Below are 16,309 nucleotides of genomic sequence, written 5' to 3'. Positions count from 1 at the left end.
ATGAACCAGGATGCTGCCAGAACGGCAGGGGTTTTGGGGGGGGGGGGGGGGGGGGGGGGGGCGCGTGTTCCGAGTTATAAAAATAGGCTGGGATCTTTTTTCACCACTGCAGCATAGAAGGTTGTGAGGTGACCTTATGGAAGTTTATAAAATTAAGAGACATGGACAATGCAAATAGAAAAAGGACTGTTTCCTAAGATGGGGGAATTAATTCAGTGAATTAATATTAAATTCAAAGTCAGTTCAAGTTGCTGCAACAGCTTTATTTATTTTACCACATTTTAATACAGATCAGAGAAATGTGAACATCGTGAAATAATACAAAAGCATACTGAAAGTAGTCAAAGCATGCTGTGTGAAAATATTAAAACTGGGGGCATTTTTTTTTAAGGTGAGAAGAGAAAGATTCAAAAAGGACATACGGAGCAACTTTTTTTAAAAAACACAAAGTGGTTACTGTGTGGAATGAACTGTCAGAGGAAACTGTGGTTGTAGGTACAGTTACCTTTAAAACACATTTGGCTAAGTATATGAATAGGAAAGATTTGGAGGAATATGGGTCAAGCGCAGACAAGTGGGATTAGTTTAGTTTCAGAACATATTTGCAGTTTGGACCAAAGGGTCTATTTCAATGCTGCATGACTATCACAATTTCATCAAGTGATGTTTTTATTGTCATATGTGCAGTCAAAAATTGTCATTTTGATTCAGCATCATTACTACTATACAAAGCTATTACTATTGCCATCAAAAGGGACACCATCACATGTTTGCAAACACAAAAAAGTTTCAGTATTTCACTGAGGAATGACAATCTTGATGCCTTTTGCTTAAGGAAAGCATTGGGGAAGTTTTGCATCATACTTGAGCCAAGTTAATTAATTTTAACAATGTACTTTTGCATGCAATACAAACCTTCAAAGATGACGTCCCTTTAACACCCCAATTGACTCAGCATTAAATAAAATTAATAAACTTAATTGTTATAAATAGCAAAGTGACTTACCAAAGCAATTAACTTTAACATCTTTAACTTCTAGATTAACACTTCCATTCAAGACAACAGTAACCTGTCTGCTGACTGTTTAATACAACATATGCATTCAATTACTGCCACATTGAGACAAACAACTGCAATCTATTTTATGCAATGTAATTTGGGAAAACATTTTAATGAATGCAACTTTTTCATGGGACAAAACTATTGTTGAACTTTGGTTTAAATATTAACTTTCCATTTTCTGTACTTAATGTAGACTGATAAAACCAAAACTAAAGATGCATCCTTAAAATAGTCATGATAGTGACTTTCTTAAACACAAGATCAGTATAAATGCTTTAAAGAAATGTCTATGTAACTCTTCAGTTGTATGCTTCAGTGAATTAATATTAAATTCAAAGTCAGTTCAAGTTGCTGCAACAGCTTTATTTATTTTACCACATTTCAATACAGATCAGAGAAATGTGAACATCGTGAAATAATACAAAAGCATACTGAAAGTAGTCAAAGCATGCTGTGTGAAAATATTAAATTGAGAGTGGTACCTCATGAAAGCACTATGACGAGCACCTATATAGTTGCATGACTTATCAGTCATGTTTCAGCTTATAATTATTCCTAAGTAGCCATCACTTTAACAGTTGCATTTAGAGCAAAGCAAAGTCCAGGGAAATGTTGAAAAGTCCTGGACTAAATGACAGCCATATTGATGCACAATTTTAAAATTACTGTTCATCACCTAAACTAGTTACAGAACCCTGCACCAGTCCATTCGTTATTATAAAGCCATTAAGAGTGTTTACTAGTCCAAAGAGAGCTTGGAAAAACCCACAACTAAATGAATTTATTTGAGCTACAGGATCCAGCAAGTATTTGCGTGAAGGACCAAGCTTCAACTGATTGAGTTGTCGAACATTACAATCCAATCCCTCCGACCTCCAAAAAATACATGATATGTTGGGACTCAGAAGCTCAGTGAGAAGCTTTAACAAACAGTAAACATCTTTTAAAAACAAAAAGCGAAAGAAATCTATGTCAAACCACTATTAAAATTATCTCCATGGTATTAGTGACATGTAATGCTTTTTCATCTCCTCTCCAACCTTCCTGGTGACACGTACTCTTATTGGATTGGTGATCCAAACTTATAGCTCTTTGGCAAATCATTCACGATGTCATTCTTCATATGCAAGTCTAATCGATTACTAAATATTTTGTCCTCGATCAAACAATTCGAACCATGGACAACTACCTAGTAGGCTTAACCCAACCCTCAAAGGACATTAACAGGTTTATTTTCCAGTAGTGGATAGCAAATGATAATCAAAGTGGAAATCCTGACTCACTTTCACCCCTCTTATTGCAGGATACAGTCAAATTCTTGCAGTTCAACTGCTGTTGTCAACAAGATCAGCTCTGCTAACATGGAACAAATCATACATCAAATATCTACTGGCCTGTATAATTTATTGCTACACCCCGGTGCTGCATTTACCCAAAAGGCCACTGGGAAAGCTAAAAATGCCAATTTGAAATAGCCAGAAGATTAAACGATTGAACCATACATCAAAAAAAGTATCTTCGTAGAGCTGCATGAATTTAAACAAAAGTTGTTCTTGAAAATATTTGTATCTACTAGCTAAGGATAATACAAGACTAGCGACATGATATAGCAATTGCCAAACATCAAATCAAGAAACAAAAATGTCATTTTAACACTAAAAACAAATTCCATACCACTTTTCTAAATAATGTACCCTTAAGAGATTTTTTTAAAAAATATGAGAGTTGGGATGTACTGCATTTACATAAAACAGTCACATTATGAACATTACAATACAAACAAGCTTAATATCTTATTTTAGAAAACACAAGTAAATGTTAAAGATGGACATGTTCATGACAAAAAGCAGGGTACATCTTTTATGGTCATTCTATAACCTTTTCAGTGCATCATCAATGTCAGGAATCATTTCCTTCAGCTGATTCCATTGGTCTGGTAATAAGGAGATTCCTAAATTTGGGTAACAATGGTGGGGTGGGGAAAAAAAAAACAAAAATCAGTGCATAAATGACAAAGCTAACAATGGCTATAAAACAGTATTTCATAGAATTTTGAGACCTTTTTACCAATCAAAACTCTTGCTCATGAAGATATTGAACTTCTCTTTATTGTTCTGAAGATACCACTCACCACACAGTAACTTGTTTTAAGCATCAATCTGGCTTGACATTTTTCTCCACTTGAACCACTTCATCCAATAACAGCAGGTCATTACCTTAAATTTGCATCCTCATTCCTATCTTGCCAACAGATATTTAATAATCCTGACATAAGTACCTTTCTTTCCAGGCTTCATTTCACCATCTTGGTTCATCCAATATTCTCTGACATCAATTAGAACTTTGCCTTTGAATTCACGCACACTGACATATCTCATCTTGCCAATCTGTCAATAAATATTGTGATGAAAGTCCATGTAATTAGTAAAATAGAAAACTATATCGTCAATGCATTGAGTGAATGGACATAGAATTCAGATTCAGTATCTCCACAGAAATTAAAAGACACATATTTTGGTTGTAGAGGTCATTCTATCATAGTCCTGCTAATGTGTACCACTTGTTACATCTGGAATGTCTGGCATTTTAACATTGTAATAAATGCCAGGTAAGATTTTAAAATAAAAGAGGCGATGAACTTTCATTTTTTAGCCACCATCTGATACTGCTGAGGCTACAGAAATTTTCTTCTGAATCAGTTATCATTGAAGGAAAACCACTGTTATCAGAATGTCTATCATTAGGGAAATTGTTCGTTATTTGGGATGTCGGCTCTTTGTGTATACAACATTCATTAATAGCTGTTTATAGGAACCATGTCATGAAAGTGTCACGACTAGTAATTTAGTGGCCCATACTAAAGTTCTCAGAATCTAGGTTCAAATCCCACCAATGGAGCCAGTGGAACTTGAAATCAATTAATAAATCTGAAACAAAGTTGGTTACAGTGATAATATCAGGAAACTATAATCTAGTGTTGTAAAAATCCAACTGGTTTATGAGTGTCTTTTCAGGAAGGAAACCTGTCCTTACCTGGCCTACCTAAATGAAACTCCAGACCCACAAGAAACGTGGTTCAAGGGATTTAAAGATAGGCATATAGTGGGAGCATTTCCAATGATTATCCAAATAAAGCAATTTCAAAATGTGCCAATGATATACCAAAGCACAGTTCAATCCGCTAGGCAACTGATCAGGGACATTTTCTACCTTACAGATGCATTTGGCCAGTTCAGCAAACGCAATTCCAAATGCAAAGAGTTACATTTACAGCAGTGATTTCTTTTTGGTTACTAGTAGACAGATTTTAAAAATCCATAACCATGGGTTTAAAAAAAAAATTACAATCCTGACATTAAAAGCAGCTTGTTATATCTTTCATTTTAAGGAAAAAAAGGATGATTTGCTTTGCTCAATATCCCAGTCCAGCTCGAACCATTACCTTCAAAATCAGGATGTGTCTTTACTCGAAAATGATGTCACAGTTCAGGATTGAGGGAACACAAAACTCCAATCAGTTCAAAATCACTTAATTTCCAAAATACTGTCTCATAAATTAGTAATGTAAAATGTTCATTTTTCTGTTCTTTTGCATGTTGGGAATGAGCATTCCAGCCTTTCATTGAAAAGAAGGGCAGTACCATCATCTGCAAGCCACTGTATAATTATTCAATATATAAACCCAATCGATTATTTTAAGAGTGACAAAACATCACCAACAGAACAGTTAATTCAGAACAGAACAGTGGTTTTGACAAAGTGCGATCATATAAGTGCATATTAAAATGGATACTTCGGTGTGCTTGTGCTCGATTCTCACATTTTCTACAAAACATTTTATGATTCATCTATATAAGAGATTGAGACTCAGCCTTCAATGTTACATACACACATTAATCATTAATTTCAAACTGCATCACTACATTATAATGAAAGCTCTATGTATATTTGTATATTCATCACTACAAGGGATGATGAGTGTGTCCTCTATTGCGAATACTCCCAAAGTTTGTCTCCATCTTCTGCCTGTTCCACTACGAAGGCATTCTATGCAAACACATTCACCACAGACCTAATTCATATTTGGCCAAGGGTCAAGTAAGGCTATGTCATCACAACAAAGCTCTTCTCAGCTTTCCTTGCTAGAATGCTCCACTTCACCTTCAGCAAGGTCCTGACTGGAGTGGACCTAATTCTACAGAACAACTTGTTTAACCTCTACCAGCTGCAGACTTGATCAAAGACCAATGCATCCAATCATATTTGAACACAATGCAGAAAATGCTTGCATCTATGCACAAAGGTTAAGCTTCAAGACATTATCAACATCTTTACTCACAGCATGAGCCTAAGATATAGGTCCTCTACCAAACTAGAGTTGAAAAACGTGGTGCTGGAAAAACACAGCAGGCTAGGGAGCATCCCAGGAGCAGGAGAATCGACGTTTCGGGCATACGCCCTTCTTCAGGAATGAGGCTGGTGTGCCAAACGGGCTGAGATAAAAGGTCGAGGGGAGGAAATTTGGGGGAGGGGGCGCTGGGAATACAACAGGTGGAAGGTGGTGAGGGTGATAGGCCGAAGAAGGGGTGGGGCGGAGAGGTCGGGAAGAAGATTGCAGGTCAAAAGGGCGGTGCTGAATCTGGGGGTTGGGACTGAGACATGAAGGGGGGGGGGGGGGGGAGGAAATGAGGAAGCTGGAGAAATCTACATTCATCCCATGTGGTTGGAGGGTTCCTAGGAAAATGATGAGGCGCTCCTCCTCAAGGCGTCGTGTGGTCAGGAGGATGGTAATGGAGGAGGCCAAGGACCTGGATGTCCTTGGCGGAGTGGGGGGGGGGGGGTTTAAAAGTGTTCAGCCACGAGGCGTTGGGCTGGTTGGTGCGGGTGTCCCAGAGGTGTTCCGTGAAACGTTCCGCAAGTAGGCAGCCTGTCTCCCCAATGTAGAGGAGACCACATCAGATGCAGCAGATACAGTAAATGATGCATGTGGAAGTGCAGGTGAATTTGCGACGGATATGGAAACATCCATTGGGGCCTTGGAGGGAGACTAGTGCGGAGGGAGGGAGACTAGTGCGGAGGTGTGGGCACAAGTTTTGCACTCCTTGCGGTTGCAGGGGAAGGTGCCGGGTGTGAAGGTCGGGTTGGTGGGGGGTGTGAACCTGACGAGGGAGCAGCGGAGGGAGTGGTCTCTCTGGAATGCTGATAGGGGTGGGGAGGGAAAAAATCCCTGGTGGTGGGGTCTGTTTGGAGGTGGCAGAAATGACGGAGGATGAGATGATGTATCCAGAGGTCGGTGGGGAGGACCAGTGGGGTTCAGTCCTGGTGACGATTGGAGGGGCGGGAAGTGGAGGAGATGCAGTGGACAGCATCGGCGACCACACCGGAGGGGAAATTGCGGTCTTTGAAGGAGGCCTTTTGGGTAGTTCGGTAGTGGAATTGGTCCTCCTGGGAGCAGATGCGGCGGAGGCAAAGGAATTGGGAATATGGGATGGCGTTTTTACAGGGGGCAGGGTGAGAGGAGGTGTAATCTAGGGAGCTGTGGGAGTCGGTCGGTTTGTAGTAAATGTCTGTGTTGAGTCGGTCTCCCGAGATAGAAATGGAGGTGCCTAGGAAGGGGAGGGAGGAGTCTGAGACTGTCCAGGTAAATTTGAGGTCAGGGTAGAAGGTGTTAGTAAAGTGGATGAACTGTTCAACCACCTCGTGGGAGCACAAGGTAGCGCCAATTCAATCATCGATGTAGCGGAGGAAAAGGTGGGGAGTGGTGCCAGTGTAGCAGCGGAAGATGGACTGTTCCACATATTCGACTTTCTCCTCTACCAAACTATCCATGTTGCACCACACTGAAGGAATGGCGATATATTTGCAAGGCAAGATGGTAGTAGTTTTGAGGGCAACTTGCAGTTCCAATGTAACTGCTGCCCTTGTCCTATGGGTTTGCAAAGTGATGTCTAGGGATCTTTGGCAAATTTCTGCAGTGCATCTTACAAATAATAGTGGTGCTATTGAGCATCTGCGATGGAATCTCTGAATGTTGTGGATGTGGTGCCAAAGTTAGTGTGCCATTTTGTTCTGGATAGTATTGACATTCTTGAGTGTTGAAATTGCACCCATCCAAGTAAGTGGGAAGTATTCCATTACAATCCTGAGTTGTGTCTTGTTGTTGGTGAATAGGCTTTGGAGTCAGGTAGTGAGTTACCCACTGCACCTCCTAGCCTCTGACCTGCTTTTGACGCCACTGCATTTTTAGGAAATCCACTTCAGTTTCTCGTTAATGGATACTAACAGTGGGGATTCAGTGATAGTAACACTGTCAAATATCAAGGTGGTTAGATCTTATTGGAGATGGTCACTGCCTTGTATTTTTGTGGCATGAATGTTACTGGGCAATTTCAACTCAGGGATACAGATATGAACTGTATCAGCATCCTAGACATTGCAAATCACTGGAACATCATGGATTCATTGGCTAACATCCCCATTTCTGACCGTTTTGATGAAGCAGCTGAAGACAATTGGGCATAGGACATAACCCTGAGGAACTCCCTATAGAAATGTCCTGGAAATGCGATGACTGACTTCCAACAACCACAATCATCTTATGTACTAGGTTTGACTCCAACCATTAGAGAATGCATATTGTATCGATAGTGCAGGAAATTATCTAAATTCAATTGCCTCGAATGAGTCACATCTGTACTAATCCAGTTACATAAATATGCAAATTATAATCCTCATGGGTACTTAGGCAAATTAGTTGCTATCTCAGTTACCATATCTTTAAAATCTTTTGAGGGGATTAACGTTGCCTCCACCACAAATGGTTTAAGGTTTAAAAAAAAATCAAGTCAGAGTTATACAACACAGAAACAGACCCTTTAATCCAAGTTGCCATTGCTGACTAGGTAGCTTAAACTGATCTAGTCCCATTTGCCAGCATTTGGCAGATCTCTCTCCAAACCGTTCCTATTCATGTACCCATCCAGTTGTCCTTTACATATTGTAATTGTACCCACTTTTAACACCTTGTTCCATACATGCACCGCACTTCGCATGAAAAAGCCCCTCAGGTTCTTTTTATCTCTTTCCCTTCTCACTTGAAAATTACTTGGCTGGAAATGGCCTTGGCTGTTTACCTATGCCATGTCCTCATGATTTTACAGACCTCTACCTCCTTTGCTCCAGGGATAAAAGCGCCATCCTATTGAGCTTCACTATACGGCTTAAACCCTCTAATCCCGGCAGCATCTTGTAAATCTTTTCTGAACCCTTTCAAGTTGATAGTAGAAATTCAGGTTTTAAAATGATATGCATGACTAAACTCCCAGCCACATCGATGGCAGTCTTAGCAGAACAGTAATAATGCAAAAAACCTTTTGAACAAATCTTTCTCCTAAAAGAAAAAGACATAGATAAGACAAAGTTCTTAGTAGACTCTGCCAGATCTAGCTTATTGCCTCAAAACCAAAAAGTGTCTCAAATGATAAGCAGTCAACTTCTGAGCACTCTCTTCATAATTATCTCCATGAACAAAGAGAAAAATACTCCCTCTCTTTCTTGTCCACTCCAAACCTAATCTAAGTGAGTGGAAACATCAGCGTTTCATGGCATATACAATATACAAAAAAAAATGCTACTCAGTAGAATTGATAAAAGAAAAACATGTCAGTCTCCAACAAATCAGTATTCAGAACAAACTACATTCTGTATTATATGACTGCTCAAAAATAGCTAGCATAATCAGTTGTTCACTGAGCTGTGCTGTGACAGAAAGAACACACCTGAAATAGGTTATCATCTTTGTCACTTTTAGCACATTTTGCACCTCCAGAACTTTCACCACTCTTTTGCTTTTTTACTGGTTTCTCTACTGGAGCAGACTTCTTTCTCTTAGCCTGTAAAATAAACAAAGAATGTGACATGGAAATTAACTTTTAGTTAAGGGATAGAAGAGACAGTACAGACAGAAGATAAGAGCAAAATACAAAACTACTAGGTTTCTTGTCAAAGATTTTTATTTTGAGGTCAATTAAAGATTTGTCAATCTTTAAATTATCAACCTATTACAAAATATTATTTACACTAACTTAATTTTTGTTAAATTCATTTTAACCACCTAGATTTGCAACATGAAGCAGAATTTTTCAAATTCTTAGGAGAATAACTATTCACCTGCAATTTCAGAGCACAATAGCTTCAGAATAGAGTACTACAGGCTGAATTTAGATCAGACCATTTATTGAAAATTCCATTTTGTAGAGAAATTAGTTGCAACTAGCATGTACACTCCACCACTGTCTTCATATTTACTGATAACTGCATTGTATTTGAATCACATGCTTAACATTTACATAAAAAACTATTTATTTACTCTGTATTCAGTCTGTAATCTATGAGATCCGATGCATTTTAATGCTGCTGCAAAACATATTCTTAGCCGGTTATTTTATAAATGCTCAAAGTTGTATAAGGTCACATCTAATGTAGATTGACCCAAAGTACAGACTACATTTATTTAACGATTGGTGGAATTCAAGAACAAGGACGGCACGGTGGCACTGCTGCTTCACAGTGCCAGAGACCAGGATTCAATTCCCGCCTCAGGCGACTGTGTGTGGAGTTTGCACATTCTCCCAGTGTCTGCGTGGGTTTCCTCCTGATGCTGTGGTTTCGTCCCACAATCCAAAAATGTGCAGATTGGGCAATTTAGCATGGCCAATTCACCTATAGTGTTTGGTGAATGGTAAATGTAGGGGAATGGGTCTGAGTGAGTTACACTTCGGCGGGTCGGTGTGGACTTGTTGGGTCCACAGGCCTGTTTCCAAACTGTAAGTAGTCTAATCTAAATCTTTCAATTGTAACAATGGCAAAACTTGTCAGTCTGCACCGTCATACTCCTAACAGTTAGCAACTTCTGGAGTCCCCACACATTGCAAACCAGAAGTTGCTCTTCTGTCCAGTGCTATTGAAATTTGCCCAATCGGAAGAGATTTTTAAAATCATCCAAACTTTATCTTTTTATACTATTAATCTTGTTAAAAAAATTTTTGAAAAGGTTGCATTTTGTTGAATAATGTGTGAGTTGGTTTTTGAAACAGTGCTATAAGTTCATAATTACTGCATAAAAACTTTGGGCCTTTAAAACTAATTTTAGATTTGTCGAATGTAAATTTCGTTCATGATTAAAAATGTTGTCCTTCTTTAAAAGTTTGATGTTTTCCTCTGCCTGATGTATTGTTTTAATCATTTATTACATTGCATGAAATTTTCAATTAAACAAAAAAAAATCTGTTTTAAATTCCCAGTTTGCTGTCTGAGAAAATATTTCAGCATTTGTTTATCTTTCTTTAATGATATTACAGTTGCAGGTTGTCAGAGATCCTCTTTACTTGGTGCTATATCTAAATTAACATCAAAAGGGGAACAGGTGGCTGCCACTAACCATGAAATCCAGACTGTTACTTTGAAGTTATGCAGGAGGATCAGTAAGTATATTTCTTGATCATCACTCCAGAATCCTGTGAAAAGCCACAGGTCCCTATTATCTCTTTCAATAAATTTAACTAGTTGACATATCTCACTTGCTGATGCTCATCTAGAGGAAAGTATTATTTTCAAATTTAGTACAGTGGTGAAAACATTGTGGGAATGTTTTACTGTGTAGAAAACAGATGTTTTGAACTGAAACCCTTTTTTTATACACAGTATTAACATTTAATGTCTTCTTACTAATGGCACTTTAAATTCAAACGAGCTCAAAGGATATTTGCTGATGCCTCCTATATTATCCTGCTGAAATCAAAAATGACTTGAACATTTCTTCTGTTAAATGTCAGTCTTCTTTTGAAAATTGAAATAGCCACAAATCAGTTTCATAAAACCATGCAGAAATCCTTTCATCAACAGTTTTTGCCTTACCTTTTGATCAACTTCACTATCAGATTCGCTGTCTGAACTTGTAGAAACAACTTCCCTTGATTTAGGCATCTGGAAATTTTTGTGAAAAAGAAAAGTAATTTGAAGATACATTGCTGAAAGACTGAAAGCTTCACTCAACTAGGAAAATACAAAATTCTTCCAGTATGATAAAGGACAGGTTAATGGAGACACAGTTAAAAGCAAAAGAATATGGTGTGTTGGCGTTTATTGGTAGGGGGATTGAGTTTCGGAGCCACATGGTCATGCTTCAGCTGTACAAGACACTGGTAAGGCCGCTTCTGGTCACTGCATTATAGGAAGGATGTGGAAGCTTTGGAAAGGGTTCAGAGGAGATTTACTAGGATGTTGCCTAATATGGAGGGAAGGTCTTATGAGGAAAGGCTAAGGGAACTGAGGCTGCTTTCGTTGGAGAGAAGGTTGATAGGTGACTTAATTGAGACGTATAAGACAATCACAGGGTTAGACAGGGTGGACGGTGAGAGCCTCTTTCTTCAGATGGTGAAGGCTAACACGAGGAGACATAATTTTAAATTGACGGGTGATAGATTTAGGACAGATATCAGGGGTAGTTTCTTTACTCAGTAGTAGGGGCGTGGAACAGTCTGCCTGAAGCAGTAGTAGACTCGCCGGCATTTAGGGCATTTAAATGGGCATTGGACATACTTATGAATAATAATGGAATGGTATAGGTTAGATGGCATCAGATTAATTTCACAGGTTGGCACAACATCGAGGTCCGAAGGGCCTGTGCTGCACTGAAACATTCTATGTTCTAACTGCAGGTGCTGGAAATGAGAAACAAAAACAGAAATTGCTGGAAAGGTTCAGAAGGTCTGGCAACATCAGTGGAGAAAAATCAAAGTTAATAATTCAGGTTCAGTGACCCTTCAAGCTGAAATCAACCTCATGAATATTCGCTGAACTGTTCACAATACCAGCACATTTTTCCTCAAATAGGGGACCAAAACTGTTCATATTATTCTAGTTAGTCTTAACCAGTGTCTTGCATGGTTTTAGTCAGATCTCTATTTTTAACACTTCAGACACTTCTACACACAATGTAGAAAATTATTCATTTTAATCCAAACACCAGAGATAAAAGGAAAATTTCAATGAGGGATGTTATAGAAACTTTCAGTGATTTCAATTTGCCAATTCACCAGTCCCCTGCACCGTGAGGCAACAGTGCTAGCCAATGAGCCACCATGCATTCTAACCACTGAGCCACCATGCCTATAATTCTGTGTTTCTAACTAGAATGTACTGAGTTAAAATCTGGGGTGCCCTCTTTGGATAGAAATGAGGGAAAAACTTCCAAGGGTTGTACAACTTTGGAACACTGTCTCAGAAGGTACTAAAGGTTGGCATCATTAAATATTTTTAAGGCAGAGATGGATTGATTCCCCTGCCTAATAAGAATCTAAGGTTATCAAGTGTGGATGTGAACTCAATTTGAAACACAAGCAGATCAGCCATGATCTTACTGAACAGTTCAGTAGGCTTGAGGAGCTAAATTGTCTACTACATCAATTCCTTTGTAAGTTTTTAAGCCAAGGTTCTTATATCTATACAGATCTTTTCATCTTCTATAAACGTTCAGCCAGCTCCTCCACGGGTTCATCCATGTAGTTAACAAATATTGTGAAAAATGATGATACTAATATCAATACCAGTCAGAATCTGCTCATCACTGATCTCTATAAAGAATATTATTAATCACAACAATCCACCTATCAGATTGCAAAGCAATTTATTTTAGCATCCCAAACAAGTCAACATCAGGACAGTATATAAATAGCCTGAGAGACAAACTCTGGGGTGTCTACCTTGTTAAGACCCTTCTGGACCTTATCTGTTTCAACATTCAGGTCACTTCTCATTCTCCTAGACTGTGAAGTACAGATCCCATTTACTCAGCAACTCATCAGTGACAACAAACGTGCCCCTCCACACCCTAAAAAATATTAGTAAACCAGATGGGTTTTTCTGACAATCACAATGATTTTGAAGTCATTATTAATTCCGGATTTTTATTAAATTCAAACATTATCTGCAACAGACAACAGTCTAGTGGTATTGTTTTAATCTAGAGACCAGGTAATGTCCTGGAGACCCAGGTGCGAATCCAGGAGATGGTGGAATTTGAAGTCAATAAAAGTCTGGAATTCTTATGATTAGTCAATTCGATGGGTTTTTCTGACAATTTACAGCATTGTCACCTGGTCTGGCCCATGTGACCCCAAAGCCACAGCAACGTAGTTTGACTCTTAACTGCCCCACTGGGCAGTGAATATTGTCCTGGCCAGCAACACCTTCATCCCATTATGAATTTTAAAATTCTACCACAGTAGGATTTGAACCCGGGTCTCTAGATTGACAATCTAGTGATCATAACTACCAGGCCACTCCTTCCCAACAAGATGTCTGCAAACTTTGATAAGCTACTCATGGTATTTCCCCAACCCCCAAGTCATTAATATAAATAGCAAGTACCTGAAGCCCCTGAATAAATCTTTGTGGCACACCATTAGTTCAAGTCTGCCAACTCAAAATGGCTCACATTTGTACACAAGAGCCCAGGAATTAATCAAGTTTCTGGTTGAAAAGAATGTTGGCCAGGGCGTCTAAAGAACCCACTACTCTGAAAAGTACTACGTGACGTTTACATCCATCTTAATGCACAGTCAAGCCACATTTTTGACATCTCCCACGAAAGAAAAGCAGCACTTTTCAACTGCTCAAATATCACGCAGGTTAATTCCCGGTGGGGCTGGAAACCCCCAGAACAACCTTCTTACGCAAATGCCATCCTGCATTTGGCTAAAGGACAGGAGCACATGTGGCCAAGTCAAACAAACCAAGGCAGGAAAACCAATGTGATTGGTTTGGGGGGCACACCCAGGGAGCAGCATCGCAAACGAAAGGGGTGCTGGGTGGGAACACGTACACGGCACGCCTGAGTCAAGCGAATACCTCGTTTAAATGTACTTTTTTTTCGCTCCAGAGGCTTATAGTTGCAAAAATCCGACCATTGAATTTTACTAAAAAATATCGACTGCGGATTTGACCTACACCTCCGAATTTAGAGATCAGCTTTTGAACCACAAACTAAACACAGTGTCTGCGGCCCCGACTTAAGCCTTTGAAATTTAACTAACTGATTTTTGTTTTGTTGAAAATGGTAATGGAGATTCTGCAAACGGATGATTGAAGCAGGTGAAAGGCTCCCACAGGCAGCTGTGGTACAGATTTCACGGGGATGGGAGACCGGTCCCTGGCGACTGATTCCCTTTTCCTTTAGGAAAGGACGGTTTGGGTCGGCGCAGACGATCCCAGTGGGGCACCGTTCCCCTCCCCTCAGAGAGGTGATGAGGAGAGGGTGTTAAAAGGGGGGGGAGGGGTTGGGTGGGCGGGCGATGCCATGCCCCAGGGCCTCCCAGCCCAGAGAGTGTGCGCGCGGCTGAGGAGAGGACGCGAAGGCACGCACTTGTTTCCAGGCCGGCGGAGGAAGTCCCTGCCCCACCACCGCCGCCACCGCCTCCCGCAGCACCCCGCCATTCTCCGCGCCCCCATTGGCCGATTCGCCCAGCAACCCGAGCCGCCGCGCCCCGCCATTGGCCGACAGCCGTCTTCTCATGACGGAGGAGCGCCCGCTTCCGCCATCCCCCCGACCATTAAAACGCGAATTCGATTTCTTGCCCCCGACGACGACGACAAAAGAACCGAACAAATCCGCCATCGCGACGGAAAAAAAATGGAGGCAAGTGAAGCGAACAAACCCACTGCTTCAAACAAAATGTCAAATTCTTCCGAGACTCCCTATCTACCAACCGACCGTGTAACCTGGTTGATTATTGAAAATACATACGCTGACGAAGGGATGTTTTTAGATATATATAAAATTGTATGTGTTTCGATGAACAGCGCCTCAAGATCCGCTCGCAGCTTCCCAGCTCCAGCTTCTGCCCCAACCAACACCGCTCGCGCTCCTGGGGGAGGACGTCACTTCCGCCGCTCGCGCTGTGGAATGCTGGGAGTTGAAGTCCAGGTCCACGTGGTAAAAGCAATGACTGCAGATGCTGGAAACCAGATCCTGGATCAGTGATGCTGGAAGAGCACAGCAGTTCAGGCAGCATCCAAAGTGCAGCGAAATCGACGTTTCGGGTAAAAGCCCTTCATCAGGAATAAAGCCTTTGTCAGGTCAACTGATAAAGGAGCAGAGCTCCAAAAGCTTGTGATTTTCAATAAATCAGTTGGATATTGTATCCATTGCTCCCGATGAGGTCTCCTCTACATTGGGGAGACAGGACGGCCCTGTGGCCCAATATTTCAACTCCCCCTCCCACTTTGCCAAGGACGTGGAGGTCCTGGGCCTCCTTCACTGCTGCACCCTCACCACCAGATGCCTGGAGGAAGAATGCCTCATCTTCCACCTTGGAACAATTCAACCCCAGGACATCAATGTGGATTTCAACAGTTTCCTCATTTCCCCTTCCCTCACCTCACCCTAGTTCCAAACTTCCAGCTCAGCACTGTCCCCATGACTTTTCCGGACTTGTCCTACCTTTTCCACCTATTCACTCCACCCTCTCCTCCCTGACCTATCACTTTCATCCCTTTTCCCACTCACCTATTGTACTCTATGCTACTTTCTCCCCACTCCCACCCTCCTCTTATTTCTCCACGCTGCAGGCTCATTGCCTTTATTCCTGATGAAGGGCTTTTGCCCGAAACATCAATTTCGCTGCACTTTGGATGCTGCCTGAACTGCTGTGCTCTTCCAGCACCACTAATCCAGAATCCAGGTCCACATGGACGAGCTGCAGGTGAATGAATGCTGCATGAATGCTGCAGGAACATAGTTACCAACCACACAATGCCAGGTTGAAGCCCAGCAGGAGCATGGTTATGGAGAAGGCCATTGAATCCCTGCAACCTGTCCTGTCATTCAGTCAGATCATTTGCCATCCATTCCCCAAGGAGCGTGCCACACCATTTGTAAATTTTGTTTGGCCCAGCAAGTGCCTGGGAGCGCAATATACCTTTGTTGAATTGATCTCAGGGATGGTGGCATTTATGATCAAGATTAGCCACCCCCCACCCCCCAACCTTGGCTTCATTATGAAGGGCTTTTACCCAAAACGTTGATTTTCCTGCTCCTCAGATGCTGCCTGACCTGCTGTCCTTTCCCAGCACCACACTCTGGACTCTAATCTCCAGCATCAACAGTCCTCACTTTCCCCTAGCATTGGCCGTCCAGTCATCTCAAACAGCTCACGTCATATCTGGTTATTCCCAGAGGTAGAAAAA

At 40.9% G+C, this 16,309-nt stretch overlaps 1 protein-coding gene across 1 annotated transcript; it reads right to left on the bottom strand.

Moving 5' to 3' along the window:
- Positions 1–1,405: 1,405 nt before the first annotated feature.
- Positions 1,406–14,993, bottom strand: sub1a (SUB1 regulator of transcription a). The gene is made up of 5 exons (XM_060855258.1): positions 14,868–14,993; positions 10,979–11,047; positions 8,842–8,955; positions 3,342–3,450; positions 1,406–3,014 (listed from the first exon to the last, which is right to left on the bottom strand). The coding sequence occupies exons 2-5, from the start codon at positions 11,045–11,047 to the stop codon at positions 2,935–2,937; spliced, it is 372 nt and encodes a 123-aa protein (XP_060711241.1). The 5' UTR covers positions 14,868–14,993; the 3' UTR covers positions 1,406–2,934.
- Between the last annotated feature and the right edge of the window lie 1,316 nt (positions 14,994–16,309).

Source organism: Hemiscyllium ocellatum, chromosome 1, assembly GCF_020745735.1.
Source record: "Hemiscyllium ocellatum isolate sHemOce1 chromosome 1, sHemOce1.pat.X.cur, whole genome shotgun sequence".
NCBI classification, from domain to species: Eukaryota; Metazoa; Chordata; class Chondrichthyes; order Orectolobiformes; family Hemiscylliidae; genus Hemiscyllium; species Hemiscyllium ocellatum.
This window is presented reverse-complemented; position numbering and strand designations above follow the sequence as displayed.

What these genes read in the sequence shown, in the direction of transcription:
- sub1a (XM_060855258.1), bottom strand. Translation starts at nt 11,047, where the DNA reads ATGCCTAAATCAAGGGAAGTTGTTTCTACAAGTTCAGACAGCGAATCT. An exon ending in ATAGTGAAGTTGATCAAAAG is followed by an intron (nt 8,956 to 10,978) that starts GTAAGGCAAAAA and finishes TTTATTTTACAG; the next exon opens with GCTAAGAGAAAGAAGTCTGC. An exon ending in AATGAAGCCTGGAAAGAAAG is followed by an intron (nt 3,015 to 3,341) that starts GTACTTATGTCA and finishes ACCCAAATTTAG; the next exon opens with GAATCTCCTTATTACCAGAC.